This window comes from Lampris incognitus, chromosome 8 (assembly GCF_029633865.1).
Source record: "Lampris incognitus isolate fLamInc1 chromosome 8, fLamInc1.hap2, whole genome shotgun sequence".
NCBI classification, from domain to species: domain Eukaryota; kingdom Metazoa; phylum Chordata; class Actinopteri; order Lampriformes; family Lampridae; genus Lampris; species Lampris incognitus.
Window position 1 is genome coordinate 14,038,738 of NC_079218.1, and position 18,739 is coordinate 14,057,476.

At 42.0% G+C, this 18,739-nt stretch overlaps 1 protein-coding gene across 3 annotated transcripts; it reads left to right on the forward strand.

Moving 5' to 3' along the window:
• The first annotated feature begins 2,139 nt into the window (after positions 1-2,139).
• rab24 (RAB24, member RAS oncogene family) lies at positions 2,140-18,211 on the forward strand. Of its 3 annotated transcripts, none has more exons than XM_056284873.1 (9): positions 2,140-2,325; positions 3,441-3,645; positions 4,313-4,381; positions 4,804-4,882; positions 7,005-7,072; positions 9,615-9,714; positions 10,585-10,635; positions 16,174-16,233; positions 16,348-18,211. In XM_056284873.1, the coding sequence occupies exons 2-9, from the start codon at positions 3,529-3,531 to the stop codon at positions 16,413-16,415; spliced, it is 612 nt and encodes a 203-aa protein (XP_056140848.1). In that variant the 5' UTR covers positions 2,140-2,325; positions 3,441-3,528; the 3' UTR covers positions 16,416-18,211. The 3 variants fall into 3 exon arrangements, with proteins under 3 accessions (XP_056140848.1, XP_056140847.1, XP_056140849.1); XM_056284872.1 differs by lacking the exon at positions 2,140-2,325 and adding an exon at positions 2,371-2,517; XM_056284874.1 differs by lacking the exons at positions 2,140-2,325; positions 16,174-16,233; positions 16,348-18,211 and adding exons at positions 2,371-2,517; positions 12,202-12,376.
• Positions 18,212-18,739: the final 528 nt, after the last annotated feature.

Genomic DNA, 18,739 nt, shown 5'->3' on the forward strand with positions numbered 1-18,739 from the left:
AAGAACTAACAGATCAACTCCAAAGTCGACCTGTTAGTTCTTCAAAGTCTCAAACCAAAAAAACAACAACAAAAACCCTGTGGCCCTGACAGCATCAGGACTGAAATGTTCAAACACAGTTCTCTTGAGCTGCAGAAGGCCCTGCTTAAACTGTTTAACCTGGTTCTTCAAGCTGGCTGCTTTCCTGACACCTGGAATAGGGGCTTATACCCCCAATATACAAGAGTGGAGATAAATTTGACCCCACTAACCAATGAGGCATCTGTGTGAGCAGTAACCTGGGGAAGGTCTTCTGCTGTATTATTAATGCCCAAATACAGGCCCTCCTTACCAAACACAGTGTCTTGAGCAAGAGTAAGATTGGCTTTCTACCAAATCACCACACTACAGATCACATGTATACCCTACACACCCTAATTAATCAACATGTTCACCAAAAAATTAAAGGAAAAATATTTGCATGCTCCATTGATTTTAAGAAATCATTTGATTCTATCTGGCATGATGGGTTATTCTATAAAATTATCCAATGTGGGATAGGGAGTAAAGTGTTTGACATAATCAAATCTATATATTTGGAAAATAAGTGCGGAGTAAAACTTGGCGACAAAAGAACAGAATACTTCACTCAAAAATTGCTAAACGTACAAAGGAAAACGCCAACAAATGCATGCAGGGCAGAATTAGGCTGTTTCCCGTTGATAATAAATATCCAAAAAAGATCACTTAAATTCTGGCTGCACCTTAAATCAAGTCCCCACGACACATTGCAATTTAAAGCATTTCAAATCCAAGAGCTAAGAAAGAGTCCCCTCAGCCAGCTGGTTCTGAAACTGACTAACCCTGTAACCACTGACACAGATGAGTTTCAGACTAGCACTGCTAACCAACCACAGATTAGAGTAAACCACAGCATCAAGCAATGCAGAAACTCATATTTGGTACACTGGGACATAGAAACCAAATTACAACACAAATTAGGATGTTATCGGGCCCTAAAAAGAAAATACAAATTGGCAGACTATCTCTCCACTGTCAGAGATAGTAAGCAGAGACACATCCTTACCAAGTACAGGCTCGGTGACCACAGTCTAGCCACTGAAAAGGGCAGACACACAAAAAATCTTGGCTACCAAAAGAGCAAAGAATGTGTGGTCACTGTACGGCAGGTGAGGTCGAGACAGAGATGTACTTCCTCCTCAATTGTGAGAAATTCCAGAACATAAGAGGAAAAAAAAGGAGAAATTTGAAAATCAGATTCCAAATGTTCTACCCCTGGATGAGAAAGAACAATGGCCACTTATTTTAAGAGAGGGCCAAAGTGCACACCTTGCGGCACAGTATGTGCCAGAATGCCATAGCCTAAGGGCCAATGAGTGACCAAAACACCCTCAATTACTGTCGTTGCTTTTCGATTGCTGTTCTATGTTTCTGCCAGTTCTATCTATTCCCTTTTCTTTTCTGTTTTTTCTTTTTCTTTTTGGTACTCTTGACCGGTGTCGCTGTCGCCTGCTTTGGCAACATTGTAGTTAATGCAGTCATGCCAATAAAGCATCATTGAAATTCAGAATTGAATTGAGTTGAATTCAACTGGATTCACTTCAAGAAATATCTTTCTCTCTCCCTTCCCTCCCTCCCTCGCCCTGTATCTCTCATCATCATCGTCACAGTACATAAGTGGCGTTATAATGATGCCATTTGTTCAGTGATGGATGATGAATTTCGTTTAGTAATGTTTGCAGATAATGGTATTTCTGTCTGTTTCTATGAATCTTTGTTTCAAAGCGGCTGTGAATTTGTGACCCTGTATTAAAGTTGCTTTTTTAAGTCAAGCTTTTCTCACGCACACACACACGAACGCGCTCGCACATGCACGCACACACGTACAAATCCGTTTCCCCTCCTATTCCTTTGGCTTTCCCCGTCTACATTTTAATGCTGAATCAGCACAATACAAAGAGTGCCAAGATAGAAATGTTATAGGTCAAATTGAAGAACATAAAATCAAATTATTTTTTAAAAATTTCTTTTTTTACGCAATCGCGGGAGCCGTTCTCGATCACGTAACCGCAAGTGAATTGACGTCACATCCGTGTGTTACATGTAACTCGCTACTTCCGCTTTCCGAAACGGCGTCTCGTGCCGTCTTGGTTCCGCCCAAACAAAGCGCAGATTACGGAGTAACGTTGGCGGCGTTAACTGACAAGTCTGTCCTCCTTCCGAGTGTCCTGACAAAGCAGCCTCCCCGTCTCCACCACAGATGAGTTCGGGAGCAGCGTGGCGTGGCTCTGGCCGTGTCGTCTAACATGTCACCTTCCGTCCGCCGTAAGTGTATTTATTGCCACAGTCAGTCATTGCGCAACACCGGCACCGAAAACACACACACATACACACGCAGGCAGGCAGGCAGGCAGGGTAGCAATGACAAGGGGGTTTCTTCTAAGAGATGATTACGATTGCTGTTATTGTTTTGGCTCAGATATGGAGAGAGATCTGCTGATTGAATCAGTCTACCCGGTGAGTACTGACTTGTGTTTCTCTTATTTGGACGAGGCTTCTGCCCGCATGCGGGTGACATATCTGGTACGTTTAAACGATATAAGGGTGGGTTAAAGCTTTCCCACTTCACGTCCAAACGAACTTGTCCCGGATGTTGATAGCGCTTTAAAGATGGACTCTACTGATTATTTTTTGTTTGTTTTTGGTCGATAACTGATCACTTTCGTCGTCAATTCTGCCAATGCTGATATTGATACATTTGGTTCCATTTCAGTCCCGGCACGTGTGTTGGTCCCCAGCAGTATAGCTTATCTGTTATTCTACTATCGCTGTATATAAGAGACTGCTTTATTAATATCTGTCCTGATTTATTAGTAAACACGTTTTCCAAGCGTCTGCATTCACTACAGAAGATGAACACAAATGGCTCCAACTGAAATGGGGAAAACAAGTCACGTTTATTTTGGCGGAACATTTTCAGGCATGTTTGTTGTGACGCTTGTTCTCCAACAGGTCGGCCCTTAAAGCATCTCTGTAAAACGTTACCGCCGCACTGTCGCCTCACTGACAACTGGTTGGAAATATCAAAAGTGGGAAATCTGCTTCTTTCAGTGATCACAGAGCATTTTGGAAGTTAGATGTTAACGTTATCCATTCAAAATAGGAAAGTAATTGTCACATTGAAACAGAAATTAGTCCCTACTACAGACTTTGTAGGCTGTAATGCATAATCAATGTGTCATCACATTGGTGGGGCATATTGGGCATAACTTTGATATCTGTCCCAATACCATTGCTGATAACACACCTTTTATTATTTAATTATTATTTGCTGATACTGATAAGTTTGCTGATATATCGTGTGCCCCGCTAAAATATCAATTCTTTTTTTTACATTTATTTGACTTTTATGTCTTTATTCACCTTTTTTTTCCCCACAGCGTATTGAATAAGCCAGCAGCTGGCCAAGTGACACTCGTTCCGGTTTCTACCTCCTCCTGTCCCAGGCCTTCTGTCTGTGTGTGCGCTATGAGTGCCATGCGTGTGGATGCCAAAGTGGTGATGTTGGGGAAGGAGAGTGTTGGGAAGACTAGTCTCGTGGAGAGATACGTCCATCACCGCTTCCTGGTCGGACCCTATCAGAATGTGAGAGCATCCAGTGTGCACCTCCCAAAAATGCCCCTTTAGCCTTATGAGTTACACTCCTTTTACATTACCAGCCATGGTGCAGATAGACATGCAATAGATGTCAAGTAGACAAGCAGTAATAGATTTTCAATAGCCATCAGTGAGGCATTACATGAGTTATATTACAAGCCATGATACACACCCCTTTTATGGCAGGAGAGAAGGTCTCACCTGTACTCAAATTTCAACTCCTACTGGTTGGCCTGTTATTTGTCAGAGGCCTTAAAGGAAAATATCAAGTAGTGTATGGAAAATGTTTTCCAATGCACAAGGCTGGATTTAACATACAGAATTTGCTTTAGACTTTGACAAGATGCTGTCTTTCTTACAAAAATGGAAATCAAACTTTATGCATACCTGGGTAAATTTAGTAGCCATGGGGCCTTATGTCAGCAAAATATATCACTCACACATTGCTTTTTTCTAGTGTTATTTGTGTCGAATAGCATTGTATTTGTATAATGGATGACGAGCATCTTTATTAACACCCATCCTATTTTTCACAGGCAAGAATGAATATCCACCAGCGCAGATTGTAAAACTGTAAACTGAATCTGGAGGGGGGGTGTTGAATTTCCATTCCGGATCAGTTGTATAACCGTGTCTTCTTTTCTTTCACCGGCAGACAATTGGAGCTGCATTTGTTGCCAAACCCATCCAGGTGGGAGATAAAGTCATTACCCTGGGAATCTGGGTGAGTCGGAATCAAACTTTCACATAGTTTCTACCATTCCATGAAACTGTGTTTAGCTGTCATGAATTCCCTAAAGCTAAAGCCTCCAATGGACATGGATATAAATCTACTACTGTGATATAAGGCCTTGATTCACTTTGAGATATTCTGGCTTTGTCATGCAGATCAATGGTCTGAAAATTCATGTAAACAGTTTATTTGAATTAGTTTGTGTTGACTTTCCCAAAATGTGATGAAGCTTGTAGGCAACCATTTTATGGAACAGGATGTGGAAATCTGGCAGCTTTTTGACGCGTTTACATCACATGTAGTACAGCAGCCGATGACAATGATTTTATGAAGGAGAATCTCTCTCTGTCTCTCTGTTTCTGTCTGTTTCTGTCTGTCTCTCTCGCTCTCGCTCTCTCTCTCTCTCACCACAGGACACAGCTGGATCAGAACGTTATGAAGCTATGAGTAGAATCTACTACAGAGGAGCCCGGGCAGCCATTGTCTGCTATGGTAAGTCCATTTTGCCATGTGATAACAATAATAATATATGTAACGCCAATGCTGAGTTTCGTTCGCCTTTCTTTTCCATACAGTAAGCTGCCTGTTTCATACACTTTGATCAGATAGAAATAATTCAAAGACACGGTTATTTGTCAGAGCAGAGGAAGTTTTCTTTGGTGTTACCATGAAAGCATGGATTTGCATTTACTGAAAAAGTAGACTGACTGTTGTTCACATGTAGGCTGCCAGCAACTTCACATATTTTCCATAGCCATAACTTTCAGATAAACGATGGATGGATGGATAACTTTCCATAGAATGACTCCATTTGTTCTCGATCTCGATGAATATAAATTGTATTCAGCCCTGAGGCATAATGTGAATAATGACAGCAAAGCAAATTTCTTCGATTCAGGAATCTTAACTGTCTTCTCATAATCCTAGAGAGACATAAGAAGTGATGTAGCTTTTTATGTGTAGATCATGTACTTCAAAATAACCATTGTCATCAAGTAAAGAAATGAACCAACAGTTTTTCCTGGAAATATTGATACATAGATATATTGCTTAGTAAACTGTCACTTTCTCTTAGACACCAAATATTTTAAACATACTGTAAAATGACGTCATAGGGGTGATTTGATTATAGAGAAGTAGGTTGGAAAACAGTGGATACTTATGAAAGATATAATTGAAAGCATAATTTAATTTTATGGTGTCTTCAATACAGCATATCTTTGCAATAGATGAGATCGGTTCAGTTATTAGAAACACTGAAACTTAGTTAACTCGTTTTTATTCTCGAGTGAGTTGCAGAAGAAGAGAATGGCTGGCAGTGTGTTGTATTGACTGTGGAAGACAGCCGCCGTAAACCTTACAGCGTCTCACCTAGAAATTTTAGTTTTAAAAGTGATATTCAACACAGTTAAGCACCACAATAACAACAATGACCACAATCCATCACACACAGGGACATTACTGAAGGAGAGAGAGCTCACAAAAAGACTGGTTTTCAATCATATGGTTGTAAATTTTGGCTAAAATCTTCGTGATAGTTTGATGGGATTTTAAATGTCATTGAAAGTTTACCTGCAAATTTTTTCCCCCTCAAAGCAGTTTGACTGGTCATAGTCAAAAAAGAAAGAAATTAAAATTTCTTTTCAAAACCAAACTGAAATTGAACTTAATGGTGGTGCAGTGGTTAGCCCGGTCGCCTCACAGCAAGAAGGTCCTGGGTTCGAGCCCCAGGGTAGTCTAACCTTGGAGGTCATCCTAGGTCGTCCTCTGTGTGGGGTTTGCATGTTCTCCCCGTGTCTGTGTGGGTTTCCTCCGGGGCCTCCAGTTTCCTCCCACAGTCCAAAGACATGTAGGTCAAGTGAAGTGGCCATACTAAATTGTCCCTAGGTGTGAATGTGTGTGTGTGTGTGTGTCGGCCTTGTGTGATGGCCTGGCGTCCTGTCCAGGGTGTCAACCCCATCTGCCGCCCAATGACTGCTGGGATAGGCTCCAGCATCCCCGTGACCCTGATAGCAGGATAAGCGGTTCGGATAATGGATGGCTGGATGGATGGATGGATAGTGGAGAAAAAAAATGAGTGTATATATATATATATATATATATATATATGTGTGTGTGTGTGTATGTGTGTATGTGTGTAGGCTTGTCCACAGTCTTCAGCTCAAAGATATCAGCAGAAATGAATGTGAATGAATGGCTTTATTTCTAAGAGCAGCACTGTGACTAAGCAGCACTGTTTTGTTTTTGTTTTTTCTGCTCACATCTAAATTTATTTGTTTCAGGAAAAGAAGTCAAGTCTGTTGAGGGTTTTTCTCGTCCTTCTACTTTGTTCTTTCCCCAATGGATAATTTTGGTCACCAAGAAAAAAACCTGAATGGATTTATTTCATTATTTCTTTTTTTTTTAGTTGATTAGTCATACTATTCCTGGTTTATTCTTTTTCAGTTGATTACTCATATTATTCCTGGTTTATTCATGGCAGAAGTCATGTTAACTGTCCATTCATACACTCTGTGTGTATGATCCCGTTGCTTCTCCAGTGTCCTGTTCCTTATGCTTGTTGTGCCAGAGGTCAAAGTGTGATTTTTATTTTCTTCTTCTCTTAACTTAACAGATTTGACTGACAGCAGCAGCTTCCAGCGGGCTCGTTTCTGGGTGAAAGAACTACAGAACTGTGAAGAGGTTAGAAAGACATTTGTTTTTTCCCCCAATGCAGGTTAAAGTCAATACAACTCATTTTCATTGGAGCAATTATTACTTTCTGTATATGTTTCAAACTCAAGGGCCTGATGCTACTTAGTCGAGTAAAGCCATTCTTTTAAGAAGTGACGTTTATTTTTCTCTTATGCCTTGTCCACACTAATACGGATATTTTGCCAAACAAACATTTTCCTCTATGTTTTGGCCTCTTAGCCACACAAAAACAGTGTTTTAGGTCACTAAAATGGAGATTTTTTTTTAAAAATGCCTTCGAAAGTGCAGATTTTTAAAAACTCTGGTTTCTGTGTATCTGTGTGTCCATGTAAAATGGAGAGTTTGGTAAATGATGACATCACACCTCAATTCGCGCAGGCCCATTGTTGCTTTGTGTAATGAGCATGCGCCTGAAACAACAACAACAATGGCTGACAATGGCTGTCCACACAAATGAATCATGTTTTGCTTTCGGATTCGCCATAGCACCCTGGGCCGTGTGCCAGAAAGGTGTTAGATAAATAAAGGGGATGAAACAGATGTCATATAACTATAATTCAGTCAGGAGAGACAGTGAATGAAGTAAAGATAATTACTTACTTATAACAGGTGATTTAGTGGAAATGAATACATGTCAAAGTCTTTGGTGCTTAGACTCAACAGGGAGATATTTTTTTTTTAATCGAGGGGCATCAGCCCTGAGCAGCAGCATAATCTCGCCATGGAGTCCAGACACGCTGGTGGTGGTGGCTGATGACTTCTGCTGAGATGATAGATAGATGTACTTTAATAATCCCTGTGGGGAAATTCATCCTCTGCATTTTGCCCATCCGAACACACACTGGAAGCAGTGGGAAGCAATGTAGCTAGGCGATCTTCTTGCCATGCCTCGGTCAGGGGCACAGACAGGAGAATTAACCCTAACGTGCATGTCTTTGATAGCGAGAGGAAACCCACACAGACACGGGGAAAACATACAAATTCAACACAGAAAGGACCTGGTTTGGCCTGGGGTTCGAACCCAGGACCTTCTTGCTGTGAGGCAGCAGTGCTAACCACTGGGCCACCGTGTTGCCCCTTAAGGTTGATGCTATTGGATAGATGAGAACAGGTGATGTGATCAGCTGATAGCTCAATCAACATCCCCAGACAATGACAGCAAGGGAAAATATGAGTGAGCATTGGTCGTCCCGGGCTCGTCCTCTGTGTGGAGTTTGCATGTTCTCCCTGTCTGCGTGGGTTTCCTCTGGGTGCTCCTGTTTCCTCCCAGAGTCCAAAGACATGTAGGTCAGGTGACTCAGCCATACTAAATTGTCCCTAGGTGTGAATATGTGTGTGTGTGTGTCGACCCTGTGATGGCCTGGCGGCCTGTCAAGGTGTCTCCCTGCCTGCCGCCCAATGACTGCTGGGATAGGATCCAGCATCCCGCGACCCTGAGTAGATTAAGCGGTTTGGATAATGGATGGCTGGATGGAAGGTCATGTGAAACGATTTTTGTTTTTTTTTAACGGAGGGGGAAAATATCCATTTTGAAAAATATCCATATACGTATGGTCAAGGCCTAAGACCCATTTTAAGTCACTGTGGATAAAAGTATCAACTCTATACTTTAAGAATAATTTTTTTTGTTTTTTTTTTTTTACAACCTGGGTCTTATTTTCATAGTGTTTTCCATCATACATATCAGTTATGATGTCATTTTATTCAGCGTCTTCATTCAGTAGATGTTGGACACGGACCACTGCTGGACTCAGCTCTACAGCTGGGTCTTATGGGACAAGTGAACAGGAGTCTTTAGACAACAAACCCCCCTAGTGTCTCAGTCAGGCTGTGTCCGTGACTGTCCATTGTCTATGACTTCTCTATTGTGCTGGCCGGCTAGTTTATGGATGGTTACTACTACCTATGGTAAGTATAGGCTGCTACTTCCTGCAGGGTGAATCAGGAAATAGATCAGCAATGTCATCCACCACTGATCATATTGGACATTTCAGCTTTTTACTTTTAACTTTCACTTTGGTTTTCACTTCCAAATATGTGGTTAGGATAATTAGGTCAAACTGACTTGGTGAAACATGTCTGACACTTGTGTTCAGTAGTCCCATAAGACACCATTGTAAAGCTGAGTCCAGCGGTGGTCCCGTGTCCAAAATCTACAAAATGAAGCTGGTGAGTAAAATGAAACCATAACTGATATGTATGATGGAAAAAGCTATGAAAATAAGGTGAAAATGTTTGAAACAATTTAAATTTAAAATACCGCAAAATATTTTGCACCTCATTTTGTGAGAGATTTTAGGTCATAGATTCTCATTATCATCAATTTAGATAGCAAAATTGTGTATTAAGACATGAACATCCCGATTTCATCCCAATACATTACCATTGAAATACAATTATTCCTCAGCCCCATTAGTACCACATCAGTACCCATAGATTTAACACAGGACCAGCTCTGTTAAATGCTGAAGCCATGGAATATCAACCCGTGTTGCTTACATATTTGTTTTGTTTGTGTCGTGTGTTGAAGCATTGTAAAATCTACCTGTGTGGCACCAAGAATGACTTGATCAAGAGCGACCGGAGTCTGCGCCAGATCGACTACCATGACGCCCAGGACTTTGCTGAGGGTAAATTCAGCATCAGCACCACAGAACATTTGGATAACTTTACTTGTTACCTTTCATGGCAGTAGGATACATGAGCCAAAACTTGGAAGAGAAATCAAATACCCTGCAGTTGTTACTGAGAGAACTAGTGAGCCGAACAAAAAGACAAACAGGCTTAAATAGTAACTGATGAATAAAACAGACGTGACTGCCCTGTTCCCATCTTCCTTCTTTCCCTATGTCCTCACTTTCATTCCTTCCTACCAGCCTACTCTCCTAGTGGACTTTTCTTCCCACCATGGATCCCGACACTTTTTTTTTACCCTTCCTGCTTTTCTCCCTCTTGTCCTTCTTCACTTCCTGTATTCTCTCCTCTGCCTCCATCCCTTCCTCCCCCTATTGTCTTTCCTTCCTAACTCTCTTCTTTCCATCCTACTGATCCTCAATTTCGCAAAGCGGGATAAGCAAATTAGCCAGATAATAAAAAAAAAAGATATGTAACAGCTTCCTGAATGCTGTTCTTTGCGGGGAGTAATAAAATGTAAATAAAGTGTTGGCAAACCTTCATTTCTAGTTTGGTTTCACAAAAGCAACTCAGTAAAACCAGGATATCGCAACATCCTTTTCACGGTTATCTGACTAAATGCTAATCCTTCTTTGTGAAATTCCTAGGTGATGTTTTAACCAGCATAAAAACCGAAGACAGCTGACTTGCACTTTCATGAAAATGTCTTTGGAATGAGACTTTTATCTCCTGTGACCACTGAGCACCTCTTTATCAGCTAACCAAGCTGTCCAGATGCTAGCAGGCAGTGGTGGTTCTGTGGTAACAGGAGAGAGACACCCCGTGGTGGAAACATAGTCTCACCTCTTCTGGTTTTGTGTTTACAGAGATTGGTGCCCAGCATTTTGAGACCTCCAGCAAAACCGGGAACAACGTTGGTGAGTCCCATCTTTCAGTGAGGGCTTCCCCAAAGACTGTATAAAGGCTCACAAAGTTCAGAATGATGTTTACTGGCCATGTAGGTTTGCACATACATGGAATTTGACTCTGGTTTCTTTGCTCTCTCAGTGTACTTAACATAGAATAACAACATGACAGCACAACAATCTTCAGATATATACACAAGGATTGACTTATACAGGTGAAATAAGAGGCGATAAAGTGCCATGGTGTAGAGAATATGTCAGACATGCTGAAATAGATGTTAGCAGGTTACTTGCATACATGCCTGAGGTAGATGGACACGACAGAGCATACCGGTATACATACAATGTACAGTACAGTACATACAACATGGTTGGATTTATTTGACAATGTTAAACGATCATTTGAATGACAGCCTGCGGAAAGAAACTGTTTTTATATCTGGTTGTTTTGGAGTACAGTGCTCTGTAGCACCTACCAGAGGGGAGGAGTTGGAACAAGTTGTGACCAGGGTGTGATGGGTCTGCAGTGATGTTGCCTGCCCGTTTCCTGACTCTGGAGATGTATAAGTCCTGAATGGAGGGCAGGTTGGCACCAATGATTTTCTCTGTAGTCTTAACTGTCTGATGTAGTCTGTCCCTGTCCTGTTTAGTGGCTGATCCAAACCAGACTGTGATGGATGTGCAGAGGGTAGGCTGGATTATTGTAGTGTAGAACTGAATTAGCAGTTCCTGAGGCAGGTTGAACTTCCTGAGCTGGCGGAGAAAGTACATCCTCTGCTGGGCCTTTTTGATGATTGTGTCTATGTTGGATGCCCACCTTAGGTCCTGGGAGAACGTGGAACCAGAAATCTGTAGTTTTTCACCACAGACACTGTGCTGCTGAGTATGGTGGGGGGGGGGCAGTGTTAGGGGGCTCCTCCTGAAGTCCACTGTCATCTCCACAGTTTTGAGCTTGTTCAGCTCGAGGGTGTTATGGCCGCACCAGAGGGTCAGCTGTTCAACCTCCGGTCTAAATGCAGGTGACCCAGATAAGGCCAATGATGGCTGTGTTGTCTGCAAACTTCGGGAGTTTAGCAGACGGTTACCTAAGGTGCAGTCATTTGTGTAGAGGGAGAAGAGTAGAGAGGAGAATACACATCCCTGGGGCACGCCAGTGTTGATTGTCTGGGTACTGGATGGGATTTTCCCCAGCCTCACCAACTGCCCCCTGTCTGTCAGGAAGTTTTTAATCCACTGGCAGATGGGGGCTGGTACAGTGAGCTGGGTGAGTTTGGAGTGTTTGGAATATCTGGGATGATTGTACTAAACGTTGAGCTGAAGTCCTCAAACAAGACCCTTGCATATATCCCTGGGGAGTCGAGGTGTTGGAAGATGTAGTGCAATCCCATGTTGACTGCATCCTCCACTGACAGTTTGCTTGGTAGGCAAACTGCAGGGGGTTGAGCAGGGGGCCTGTGATTTCCTTAAGGTAGGCCAACACCAGTCTGTTGAAGGATTTCATGACCACAGACGTCAGAGCAATGGATCTGTAGTCATATAATCCTGTGATACGGGGTTTCTTGGGGACTGGGATGATAGTGGCGCTCTTGAAGCAGGAGGGGCCTTCACACAGCTCCAGTGATCTGTTGAAGATCAGTGTGAAAATGGGGGCCAGCTGGTCAGCAGACTTTCAGACAGGAGGGTGACACGCCATCCAGGCCTGGTTTTCTGTCTCTGGAAGAGCTGGCGCACATCCTCAACACAGATCCTGAGTGCAAGGTGGGAGTTTGGTGGGGCGTGGAGAGAGGCTGGCAGGGAGTGCAGTTGGTTGTGGCTGGAGAGGGTGAGGGGTGTGAAAGTTTGCTTTTCAAACCTGCAGTAAAACCCATTTAGGTCGTCAGCCAATTGATGGTTCCCTGCAGTGTGGAGGGATGGTCTCCTGTAGTTGGTAATGTCTTTTTTCAACTTTTCAGAGTATCACCTTTTTACCACTCTGATCACCTTTTTGAGTGTATTTCTGGCTTTTTTGTAGCGGATCCTATCTCCACTCTTGCAGGCTTCCTCTTTGGCCTGATGAAGCTGCCCGAGTTTAGCTGAGAACCAGGGCTTATTGTTGTTAAAGGTACATAAGGTTTTGGTGGGCACACACATGTCCTCACAAAAGCTGATGTAAGATGTCACCATGTCAGTAAGTTCTTCCAGCTCTGTAGATGCAGCCTCAAAAACACTCCAGTCAGTGCAGTCAAGGCAGGCGTGGAGCTTCAGTTTTGACTCATTGGTCCATTTCCTCACAGTTTTAGCCACAGGCTTTGTGCAGATTTTAGTTTCTGCCTGTAGGTTGGGATAAGATGATTCAGACAGTGATCAGAGAGGTCCAGGGCTGCATGGGGGACAGAGTGATAGGCATCCTTTAATATTGTGTGGCAATGATCCAGAGTGTTTTGTCTAAATTTCAAATCTTTATTAGTTTGGTCGATACAGGAAGTATATTTTCATTGAAATTTCCTGCATTATGGAAATTAAAGGTTTTCAAGCACAGATATACAGACAGGTGACAAATTAAAGGAAAAACCTGAATGCTTGACCCATACAGTGAAGGGGTCCGGGGGCTATGTTATGCTGTCGGGGGCATTTTCCTGGCATGGTTTGGCTCCACTTGTCCCCTTAGAGGGAAGGATCACTGCAAATCAATACAACGTTATTCTGAGTGACCACCTTTATCCTATGATGAAACATTTCTATCCTGATGGGAGTGGTCTCTTCCAGGATGACAATGCCCCCATCCACAGGGCACCAGGGGTTACTGGGTGGTTTTATGAGGAGGAAAATAATGTAAATCATGTTATGGCCTTCACGGTCACCAGATCTCAACCCAGTTGAACACCTATGAGAGATTTTGGACCGTGTTAGACAGCACTCTCCACCAACATCATCAAAACACCAAATGAGGGAATATATTTTGGAAGAATGGTGTCCATCCCTCCAGTAGAGTTCAGAGACTTGTAGAATCTATGACAAGGAGCATTGAAGCTGTTCTGGAGGCTCATGGTGGCCCAACACCTTACTAAGACACTTTATCTTGGTTTTTCCTTTCATTTGCTACCCATCTGTATGTGACTATAGTAAGAGAGGATGAAGGTTAAGATGAAAAATGCTGCAGAGCTCATGAAACATGATTCCCAGTAAAGACAAAATCTATATCATAAATGCATCATAAGGACATTTACTATGATAAGGTTTAGCCTATTTGTTTTGCTGAAACCAGTTCACATTTTAAGCACTTAATAAGACATGATCAGACATGACTGTATATCTTAAAATGTCGAGCTGCTGCAACCCTCTTTTTTCCTTTAGACTGTCCTGTTGGTCGTTTGACCTGTTTGGGATCTCTGGTTTTGAAGTTTGCTTCTTTTTTTTTGGTGCTGACTTTAGATTGCTCTGCATACAAATGTGGATAGAGAGCCATGTGTTATGTTGGTAGATAAAAATATCAGATTTTCAGGTCCACTTTCTCTGGTAAAAGAAAGAACTTCTGTTGTTGTGGTAGCTTGAAACAAAAAAGTCTTTATGCATGCTCAATAATCCAGGTAGGGAAATCAAAGAAAGTTGAATCAGTTCATCTGGACACAACGTTTACTGACAGATACGTTTCATCACTCATCCAAGTGACATCTTCGGTCTCAACTGACTGCAGGTATCCCCACGCTTATAAACAATACAGTGGCGTAACGAAAGAAACCAATTATCAGTTTCATATGCAAATATGGGCGTGACCATTAACTGGAGTTTCAATGGTCATGTGTACTATTCACAGAATTGGGGAATAGTTGCAATCACAGCATTGTAAGATGGTGACAGATGTACTCTTAGCCACCCCCCCCCCCGGTTCAGGGATGGTCGTGCCCTCGTCACATAGATGCCCTCTTTGACTCTCCGTTCAAACCAGCGTTCCTCCCTGTCAAGGATGTGCACATCCTCGTCCCTGAAAGAGTGGCCACTGGCCTGTAGATGGTTGTAGACTGTGGAGTCCTCGCCTGACGCATTAGCTGTTCTGTGTTGTGCCATCCGCTTGGCCACCATCTGTTTGGTTTCCCCAATGTACAAATTACGACAATCCTCCAGGCACTTAACATTGTACACTATGGCTCTGTTTGTGCCGGGGGACCCGATCCTTGGGGTAGACCAACTTCTGGCGCAGCGTGTTTTGGAGTTTGAAAGTAACCGAGATGGTCATTGGAATTTGCATATGAAACCGATCATTGGGTTTGGTCATTATGCCACTCTATCTTATATATATGAAGCAAGAGTGTATGTTTGTATGTTCGCTTAAAACTCCAGAAATACTCATTGTAGAACAAAAAGAAAGGTATCTTTAGAATCAGCACTTCTCAGGGATTGCACAATTCGAAAAATATTTCAAAAACCAAGTAAAAAATGTGATTTATTGGCGAAAGAGGCATTCCAGCAATGCTTTGTGGAGACTTCCAGCAAATCCTTCCAGTGGTCAAGGGAGGCACTACACCTAACATTGACAATGCTAGCCTGAAGGCACGCAACCTGCTTTACCCTGAGGCGCTTGAGCACTGAGCGATTAATACACACATTGGCAAAGGAGCTTGATGAATGGATTGAAAATTATGACATTTTATAATTTTCATTAATAACATTTGTTTATTCGACATTCGTTTATCACATGTATCATATCATAAATTATCCTATATTTCAACATTGATTATATCGTAAATATCAGATCGTGTTGGTTGTTTTGGTGACAACATTTTCCCCGGGCAACGCTGGGTACCTCCGCTAGTTGTTTATAAGGTTGGGGATATCTGCAGTCAGTTGAGACTGAAGAGTTCACTTAAATGAGTGATGAAACATGTCTCCCACTAAACATTGTTTCCAGATGAACTGATTCAATTTTCCGTGCTTGCAACAAAAAACAAAAAACAAAACTCATCTTCATGACTCTTGACGATTCTTAATGGAGAACTGGTGTCCTAGAATACCATGAATGTTGCAAGAGAGGCATGCAAGAAACATATATGAGTTAAGGAAGAAGAGAGTTTTTCTTTTGCTTTCTTTAACATTTAGATTAGCACACATCAACTAAAGAGAAAGATGCTGATGGGAGAGGACATAAAACTGAATAATTTGTGAAGCTGATGGATGAAGACCTACAGCCTTGATTCCCCTGCAGAGGAAAACAGATTGAACAGAATGATAAGATAAAATAAGGAGGAGTTCTAACTGCATAGAATAAACCTCATTAATTCCACAATAAAAGTGTCATAGCAGTGACAGAGCCACAAGATGGCTAATAAGTTATCATTTACATTACAGTAAAGATCTCCTCCTGAGTGTCATCTTTAAACTAGCTCACCAACACACAACTTTTTTTTCTTCAAGTTAGTAAACTTAAGAAGAAAAAAAATAATTTCCCATCCTCCCAGAATCAGCACAACCCTCCTTAATCGATATATATAAATTGTCCTCCACCAATCAAAACACAGCAAACTGACTATTTCATTTGTTTTTTTTCCTCATCTTGTTGACGGGCGTGATGAGTAGATGAGCTCTTCCAGAGGGTCGCTGAGGACTACAATAACACAGCCTTCCAGTATATGACCGGTGGGTGAACATAATGATGTCGTCAGTAAATCAGATCGTCTTGCTCATGATAATGATTGTAATATGATAATGTCAGGTGATGTGTAACAATAGCTTGTCTGGTTTGTTCTGCAGAAGAGACCGGTGTGGACTTGGACCAGAAGAAGGACTCATATTTCTACTCCTGTTGTCACAGCAACTGATGCTAACAGAGAGGAGGTGAAACGGCTCGGGAGTATTCTGGGATGTGAGCGTTTCGCATCGTAGCCTTGGACCTTCTATCCAGACTATAGAGAAGAGAAGAAAGACCGATGGACTGACAGACAGAGAGACTGACCAACAACACAACACAACACGGCAGAATTGATTTGTTTTTCTCTTAGCGTGCGTTTTTCATTGAGCGCCGCCCGGCTCAGAGCCTCTGCATCAGGAATGTTGTTTTAAAACTGGTTGTTGCTGTGTCGTCGTTAAACACCACAGACAGTCCTCTTCTGTTATAACGGATGTTTCCATCCCCGCCTCCTCATGCAGGATTTACTTTACGCTTGTTTTTTTTTGGTTTTTTTTTTTTTTTTCATCGTGACATTTTTGAATCGGCTGCTCCTGTCCTGAAACACTGACAGACCAGTCTGGACTCCAGTGCAACAAAGCTGCCTTTAAAACCTTTTATTTGAGTCCCAGGTAGTCAGTCTTCCCTGGTGGTCAGAAGAAAACGAGTAATAGGAAAGCTGTTTTCTATTATTATTGTTGTTATTATATCAAAGCAACACCTCTACTCACAGACTAAAGCATTGTTAATAGATATCCAAGTGATTTGCAAAATGACGTTTGCCTCAGAATACACTTTTGTTCAACCAAGTTTAAGAATAAGACTGTCTAATAACAATTAGACCAATAAGCTGGCCATTTTTGGCTTTGTACAGAAACCCGGCCAGTGTGGAGCTACGCTGGGGGGGGTTTAACATCTGACGTCGCGTTTAACGGAGCCGTGGAAAACACGTCAGAACCACATAAATGGGTCTGACACTGTTCAGTCCTTCACTCCCTGTACAGACCACACATTAAACCTGAGAGGAAACTGCACAATACATTACCTGAAACCAATGATGTTTATATGGCCTTCACACACAGTAGGAATGCCTGTGTCTAAAGTGTCCATACCTTCCTGGGTGATGATGATGGTGGTGATGATGACTGGCAGGTCTTCGGGGTGAGCGCTGCTGTTTACACTGACACAATCACGGATGTGAATGTAAAGCCACATGTGGTGTTTTACATCGTACTGTTTACTGTCTGTTGTGTGTCACGGCATAAGCTTTCATTCCGTTTTAAGAGGAGTTTCAGCAAAGTCAAGTTTGGGGTCGTTTTCGTACAACAGTATATTATTTCCAAAACTTTCCCGCCACACTTCATGGGAATGGCCTTTTTTTTATTATTATTATTATTATCCTGAATGCTATTCAACAATCTCTGCAAGTTCTTAACAATTCCTTGGTGTCATATATTGAGCTTATGATGAAGAAATAAAGTTATTGGGGAAATTTAAGGAAAATGTTTTCTAGACAGCGATGACCTAAATTTAAATTTGAGTGAAATGTCCTTCGTCAGTGTGGTGGTGCGGGTGACTGCCATGGCTTCACCACCGTGGGGTTCTTGGCAGATTTCGTAACACGGCACGTTGAGTCGTCACTGCTGAAAAGACACCAGACGTTTGCCTTTTTACAGCCACACATCTATGTGAAGTCTGTGTACTGTCTGGTACTCATATAGTCACTAATTTATTATTGCCTTTTAAGTTGTGCTGTGCAGCAGCCATGGAGGGACGTGAATGAGTACAATGTGACATAGTGTTTTTCTCCATGATGCTGCATCTGTACGGATGCTGTGTTTACAATAATTTCATCTATATTATTATTATTATTACTTATGTGAGGCTGTTAATGCAAGACCACATACAAATGGATTCCTGACTATTAAAAACTTTGAAAGATTGTTTGAACTTCCTGGAAAGTGCCATTCACGATTAATCTGTTTTGAGTTCATGCATTTCATGAGCGTTTTACAACCGTTCAGTTGAAATGTACACTTGTCAGGTACAACACGCAGTCTTAGTAAATATATCTGAAAAATTTAAATATATCTTAAAAAAATTAAATATTAAGAACTAATGCTGATTGAACTTTTCCATTTTTCTGTATCTTATAATGTCTGAACAACACACTGCCTCATGCAGTGCATTATGGGCCCATCGCAGCGGCTCATGGAAGCTGGTGTTCAGTCTTGATTCTTTTTTTAAAACAACTGGGATGGTCTGTGAGGTCAGTTTGCTACAATGCATCTTTGAATTTTTTTTGCTTCGTTAGCCTTCCTCAAGAAGTCAATGCAGCTGTGGAAAACAAACCCAGGGGCCGACTCCCAGGTGATGTGCTGTCCCTCTGCTGTTCTGCGCAGGCCTGAACCCCCTCGGTCAGATCATCACAACGTGGATATGGATACAGGTTCAGAAGTGTGGTTGCCATCAGTCACC

Bases quoted from the DNA above. Each gene is read 5' to 3' on its own strand.
- rab24 (XM_056284873.1), top strand. From the start codon at position 3,529: ATGAGTGCCATGCGTGTGGATGCCAAAGTGGTGATGTTGGGGAAGGAG. The intron at 3,646-4,312 runs GTGAGAGCATCC...TTTCACCGGCAG, and splicing joins TGGTCGGACCCTATCAGAAT to ACAATTGGAGCTGCATTTGT. The intron at 4,382-4,803 runs GTGAGTCGGAAT...CTCTCACCACAG, and splicing joins TCATTACCCTGGGAATCTGG to GACACAGCTGGATCAGAACG.